The sequence below is a fragment of the Cryptococcus neoformans genome, chromosome 8 (genome assembly GCF_000149385.1).
Source record: "Cryptococcus neoformans var. neoformans B-3501A chromosome 8, whole genome shotgun sequence".
NCBI lineage: Eukaryota > Fungi > Basidiomycota > Tremellomycetes > Tremellales > Cryptococcaceae > Cryptococcus > Cryptococcus deneoformans.
The window spans coordinates 537,501-543,573 of NC_009184.1; the positions used below are offsets into that span (position 1 = coordinate 537,501).

Consider the following 6,073-nt stretch of genomic DNA (forward strand, 5'->3'; position numbering starts at 1 on the left):
TATAGATGTATCTTTCAATCAATCTAGAGGTATATATAGTGACTTATTGCAACTCTGAAACAAGATTTTTCTGTTGCAGATATCAATCAGTCTTTTGCCATCTCACTGGATAGACGGACAACTCACCAGTAAAGGCGCGACCTGCTTCCTTGTAGCCTTTGCATTTCCCTGCACCCATACTTTGACCAACCTCTCATCATCCTGTCTCTTAACTTTTTCTTCCTTCTTCCATTCCTCCAACTGTAACATTTCACTAGCCTCCAAGCCTGCCGCAAGCCGATCAAACACCGATCGTGCTTCTTGCGGATCCCTGATGACACCACCTGGCCGAATGATTAAAGCCAACTGGCGCTTATGTTTGCCCTTCTTCTCGCTCCTGTACGTTGTCAAGATCCCTTCAATATCCAATGTCCTCTCTCGCATATACTGTTCCGTACCGCTCATCAATGTCTCCCAGCCCTCTGGCTCCTTGGCAATCCAAGTCTTCAAGCCCAACGGCACAGTCGACAGACCGACCTTTAACGTGGGGAAATTACCGGATTGGGTGGGCCATTCGTACTCTTTATAGTCACGCATGAGGAGCTCATAGGTGGTCAAGTTGGAGACATCGGATTTTGCATCCTGCAGAGTGTCTGATAGGAGCTTGAGAGAGGGCGGTAAACCACCCTCACCGGTAACGGAAAATGATCCTGCTTGACCCTGGGCGATGGTAGAAATGGAATATAAAAATGCTGCGGCCTCATAGTCCACGGGCGTGGCTTTACCACCGGGTTTCAAACCGCCAGTATCGATCACAATTGCAGAAAGAAGTAAAGTAGCTAGCTCGGGTGGTACAGGCGAACCGCGGGAGATGGAGGCTTCCCACTGAGGTTGGAAATGTTTTACGACAAGAGACGCACAACTACCAGTGGGGATGGTGATTTCTCTGATCGAAGCGTCGGTATGCGCATTTTCATCTTCGTGGTGGTCGATTATAGCGTCGACTTTGCCTTGAGCAAATTCAGGCAATAGTTTATTATGGTCGACAAGTGCGAAAGTAATGCCTTGGGAAGCCAATTCGGTAGTGGATACAGGGAGCTGTGAGGCGTGCAAGAGGGAAGTGAGAGGAATAGAAGTGTTTCTGAGAGCGATGAGGTTTTCTGGGCGGAGACGCATGGATTTGGGAGGGGTGAGGATAAGGGGGACGACACGGGATGCAAGAAGGGTAGCAGAAAGCTGGGAAAAAGCCACAGACGAAGCAAGAGAGTCAAGATCTGTGGACGTAAGCTTGACCTTGCATAAAATGCTGTATGCTCACCTCCAGCTTGATTTCCCATGACCACAGTCCAACCCCTGCCTTTTCCGTCCTTCAAATCTTGCAGAAAAAGGTCCCTCTGACTGGACAGAAACCCGGCGAGCTTTCCTTCAGGGACAGTCGCATTATCGCTTCCCGATTGGATGGTTGCGTTGTCCATGATTATTGAGCTTACTGGTCTGGCTTGACAGGAGAGTGTGTTGTGGGCTGTAGTAGATAAACGTGCGAGAGAAAAAGGGAGGCAGACTCGCATAGACGAGTCCAAGTAACCGAGGAAGAGGAGGATAAAGATGACCGGGGGTATGGTGACGAAAGCGAAGAGGAGACAAATTAGGCTGCTGTGTCGAGGAAGACGCATGCAGATGGTGGGATAGGCGGGTGGGTAAAGAAGAAAACGAAATACGTGCAGTGCAACTGGAGGCGGTAAAACGTCATAGCATCGAGACAATGAGTCCCCGCTGTTCTCTTGCGGATCAGGCAGGGTGGGTACAGTGCATAAGGGAGTGAATGCGGGGGCAGCTCCTACTGGGGCGTATGGAGACTATGCATGAGCGAGAGAGATTTCGGGGAAGAACTGGTGCATATATATGAGACTGGAAAGCAAGTAATGGGCATAGCAGGGATTTGCCACCTGTGCCTTGATTTGTGACGATGGCCGAGTTACTCCTTTAACTCCATCATCAGCCATATTCTTTCTTCCTCCCTATTTCTCTCCATTCCACCGCTAGCCTCAAATCAGGTCCATCGCAGCGGCCGTCCTTTCTGCCCTCCTTTCTGCCCTTCTGCCGCGCTAGTCACTGTCCCATCCCACCTACGCCTAGCGCCGTCTGGCCAGCAGGTGAGTGACTCAGCTGCCCATCGGCTTCCCCATCCTCTCCAGGAAGATGCGCATCTTCATTGATGCACCGCCTCTGCTTAGTCAGCCACTAACATGCCTTGTAGTCTGCCGCTTACTATCCCCACTGCCCCGCCCATCACGCGGCCATGGTCTCCACAAAAGCCCTTCCCTCTTCCGCAATCCCCGCAAAACAACTCCGTTCACCCCGATCACCACACTCCCCCAAGTCGCCACGCACGAAACATACAGACGCATTTGCCCCCCTTTCCGAAGTCCTTACAGACAGCCCGTCTGATGTTGCCATGGAACCAGACGCCAGCGCCGGTGTTGGCGTTTCCCCTGCCGAGCCATACCTCCTCAGGCGAGTGCTTTCTGGAGGGTCGAATGCGTCAACACTCCCCAGCAATGCCGGCAGTCCGGGCATGAAGAGTGCGCCTTTGTCGCCCAGCTCGCAAGGCGCGAGAACACCGAAGGCTGGCAAGGCACAGCAGCTGGCCTCAGATATGGATGGGTTGAATGTACGATCGCCAGTGTCGAATGATGGGAGTCTACCGCCACCGGCCGGGGCACCGGACATTCCGGAGCCGATGAACAGTCGAAAGGGGCCGAAATCAATAGATGATACGAAGAATGGTGGCAGTAGTGATGGTGTGGAGCAAGGGCCGATTAGTGGAGATACGAACGGGCACCATACAAAGCAACGCTCCTATACGGGCTCTACAGATTCATCCAACTCTCAACATCCTGTACCTTCGCCCCATCTAGGCTCAAGTTACGGGCCAGAAGGGTTTCCAATACTCCATCATTCTCCCGAGGCCAGTCCTATGCCGTACTCACCTTACTTGGCTGGTGCAGGGGCCAGTTACTTTGGTGGGAACGGCAACTTTGACCCCGAACTTGCTGCTCGCCAAGCTGCCCTGCTGGCCAAAGCCGACGAAGCTGTTAGACAACTGAACAATACCGCTACAGTCTTCCAAGGTCCTATGCCGCCGGGCCCTGCTTACCCCGAGACGTTTGGACAAGTACCTCGCAACTATGCGAATTTTGTCACACCTCATCAGAATCCAACAGTCACCAGGCAGTCGTCTACCAGTTCTAGTTTAACAGATGCGGCAAGTACAAGTTCTGAAGAATCCGACTGGTGTATTCCTACAGTTGAATGGGTCCCTGCCAACCAATGGCAACATTCCACCTACCTCAACAGTCCTGGAACCGTGTTTAATAGACAAGAAAAGGACCGAGTCCCGTCCAACAGCCGCATGCCCCCTCCCTTAGGTACAAGACCAACGTCCTCCCGACATCCATCAACGGGTCCAGCCGAACATCCACCTTTACAGCATCAAAATCCACTTCCTTTTCGCTCGTCAGCTGCAACTCCTCCCCTCAATACCTCTCACCCTTCGTGGGCGACCGCCCCCGCCTCTGAATCACCCGATGAAGATGACGATAATCAAACAGTTGGTCATGCCCGTGATCGATCACCCTCCACATCATCACAGTCTGCTCAAAGCGGTCTAGATCTACTCTGGCGGGCAGCCCATGGAATAAAACAACCCAACATGCCCCGTGATGTGTCGTTTGACCATAAAGGTAAACGTAAAGCAGGTGCAGAGGCTGTCGATAAATGGCGAGCAAGCGGGATTCCCACGGGACCTCCTCCGCCTGTTGGTGCGTCTCAAGATGAAGTCAAGCCACCTACCACCAGTCCGCCGAGAAAGAGACGAAGAAGTGAGGTGGAGATGGAGGAGATGGAGATGGATAACGCTGCAAATGTAGAAGCGGAAGAGGATGAAGAGGCGATCGCGGAAGATCCGACGAGCGATTACCGCTCCCCATCAACTTCTGAAGGTCCAGTGAGCGATCACGATAGTGAATATGGGTCAGGTGCTAGACGCGGTCGACCTATTGCTCGTGGAAGAGGAAGGGGCAGAGCAGGTACGAGTGCGAGGGGTAGAGGAGGGACGACAAATACGGCTTTGTCTTCTGCGCCTGGTGGGATTACAAAGCAAGGAACAATCAAAAAAGTACGCAAGGTTGGAGATTCCCCAAACGGAACAGCAAAGGGTGGGAGGAAACCAGCAGCTGTACCTCCTGGTGGTGTACAATGCGATTATGTGAATCCATTACCTGTAAGTTTTTTTCATGTCAGATTCTTCCATATTTTAGTTCAGACTGACACGCACGTAGCCTTATAATCGTTGTACAGACGTATTCACGCGCAAATACGATCTTCCTCGGCATATGGCTCGACATGCTAGACGCGAAGGCGAGTTGGTGATGGAAGGTAAACTGTCCGAAGACAAAGCCATACTTTGGAAGACAATCAAGGATAAACCCAAGGTTGTTTGTGATACGTGTGGAGAAAGCTTTACGAGGTGAGTTCGTTTTTTGGGACGGGGATATCCTGCCGATCGATAAGCTGACATATACACAGAATGGATGCCCTCAAGAGACATCAAGCGAAACAGCATCATTAAGCTCTATAAATACACGGAACTACGTTGCTCGAATTAGTTGTTGAATTCATGTCGGTCTGTCAGAGTACCCTAGTCTGCAATAATCAACGCTTTTGTATGATTAGAAAGCAAATGTATAATGAAGTGATGCGGTGCTCACGATTCGCGTATGCATATGATATAGTTGGGTATAGACAGCAGCAGTCAAGCAGTTTCTTCTCATTTCAGGAGCTTCGTCCGGATACGGAATAGTGAATTGTCCGGACAATTTCATGTCATCGCGAATCAGCAGTTGTCTCCGAGCTCCGTTGCGTTCATTCGTTTCCCGTGGATAAACGGAGAAACAGTAAATACAACTCATTAATCATCTCCTCCAGCTTCCTAACGGCTCTTACAATGGCCTCGGCAACATCCTCCCTTCCCCCAACGTCCCCTTCAGCATCGACCCATACAATGGAACCGTCTCAGCCACAGTCATCACCTCTAAAAGCCCCATCTATCATCGTCTCCCCGTCCAAAAATCCCGTTATGGAACGCGTCGCCTCTCAACAACTAAACTCATCACCAGGACCTCAATGGGCAACAGAAAACAACCCGCACCCGAAAGCGGGAGGGAGTTATACGGGTGGCTCACCTGCTCCAAGTGTGGATGGACATGTAGATGTGGATGAGGAGATTGATGAGTTATTGGGAGATGACGATGTGCAAGAAGGCGCAGAGGAGAAAAATGGAGAGCCGGAGAAGCAGAAATGTCAGTGGGGGGAATGTCAAGGTGATTTTGACTCTAAGCAAGAATTTTATGGGCACGTTAAAGGTGAGTGCTGTGGATTACAATGTATACGCGGGTAGAAGTCCTGATCTCACGACCAAAGACCACATCAATGCTTCCAAGGAGTATGCATGTGAATGGCGGACTTGCAGTCGTGTTGGACACAAGCAAGGCCGATCATTGCTGTTGACCCATATCCGAGGCCATACGGGCGAAAGGCCATACAGCTGTACGATACCAGGTGCGTCTTTGGGTATCATTCCACTTTTGCGTCTCGTTGCTGATTTCCCGCGACATAGGATGTAACAAAGCATTCGCACGTACAGACGCCCTCAATAAGCACAAGCGTACAGTACACGCTGATGTCACAAACCCCAATGGTGCCAAACCCTCTAAAGGTGGAAAGGGGAAAACCAAGGCTACACCTGGGACCGGTAAGGGTAAGGGTAAAGCCAAAGGTGTTGCTCCCGTTCCTTCTGATATCCCCACACCTACTCCAGCCATCACCTCCAAACCTAAATCAAAGTCTCTACCTCCACCACTTATCCTTTCACCATCGCCTCCTATACCTCCCGTTTCAGCGCCTGACGAGGATTTGATACTGGATCCCGAACTGGCGGAGCTTATCCCTCGTCTTCGGTCCCGATGGCCTATTGTTCCAGAAGGGGACGATGAGATCGAAGCTCTGAGGGAGGCTAGGCGAAGATTCCCGAGGC

The 6,073-nt window shown here is 51.3% G+C and overlaps 3 protein-coding genes across 3 annotated transcripts in view; 2 read left to right on the forward strand and 1 right to left on the reverse strand.

Moving 5' to 3' along the window:
- Positions 1-43: 43 nt before the first annotated feature.
- Positions 44-1,652, reverse strand: CNBH1840 (hypothetical protein; the record flags this gene model as incomplete). The annotated part of the gene is made up of 3 exons (XM_768636.1): positions 44-70; positions 127-1,253; positions 1,298-1,652. The coding sequence occupies 3 exons, from the start codon at positions 1,650-1,652 to the stop codon at positions 44-46; spliced, it is 1,509 nt and encodes a 502-aa protein (XP_773729.1).
- Positions 1,653-2,278: 626 nt separating this feature from the next.
- Positions 2,279-4,609, forward strand: CNBH1850 (hypothetical protein; the record flags this gene model as incomplete). Its single annotated transcript, XM_768637.1, has 3 exons — positions 2,279-4,261; positions 4,320-4,507; positions 4,567-4,609. The coding sequence occupies 3 exons, from the start codon at positions 2,279-2,281 to the stop codon at positions 4,607-4,609; spliced, it is 2,214 nt and encodes a 737-aa protein (XP_773730.1).
- A 375-nt stretch (positions 4,610-4,984) lies between these two features.
- The window catches only part of CNBH1860 (hypothetical protein), a gene marked incomplete at both ends in the record, with an annotated part of 1,505 nt that continues 416 nt past the window's right edge, over positions 4,985-6,073 (forward strand). Inside the window, 3 exons of the mRNA XM_768638.1 lie at positions 4,985-5,402; positions 5,461-5,598; positions 5,657-6,073. The exon at positions 5,657-6,073 is cut by the window's right edge and continues 416 nt beyond it. Coding sequence (XP_773731.1) covers positions 4,985-5,402; positions 5,461-5,598; positions 5,657-6,073 — 973 coding nt within the window. The remainder of the gene's footprint in view (positions 5,403-5,460; positions 5,599-5,656) is intronic.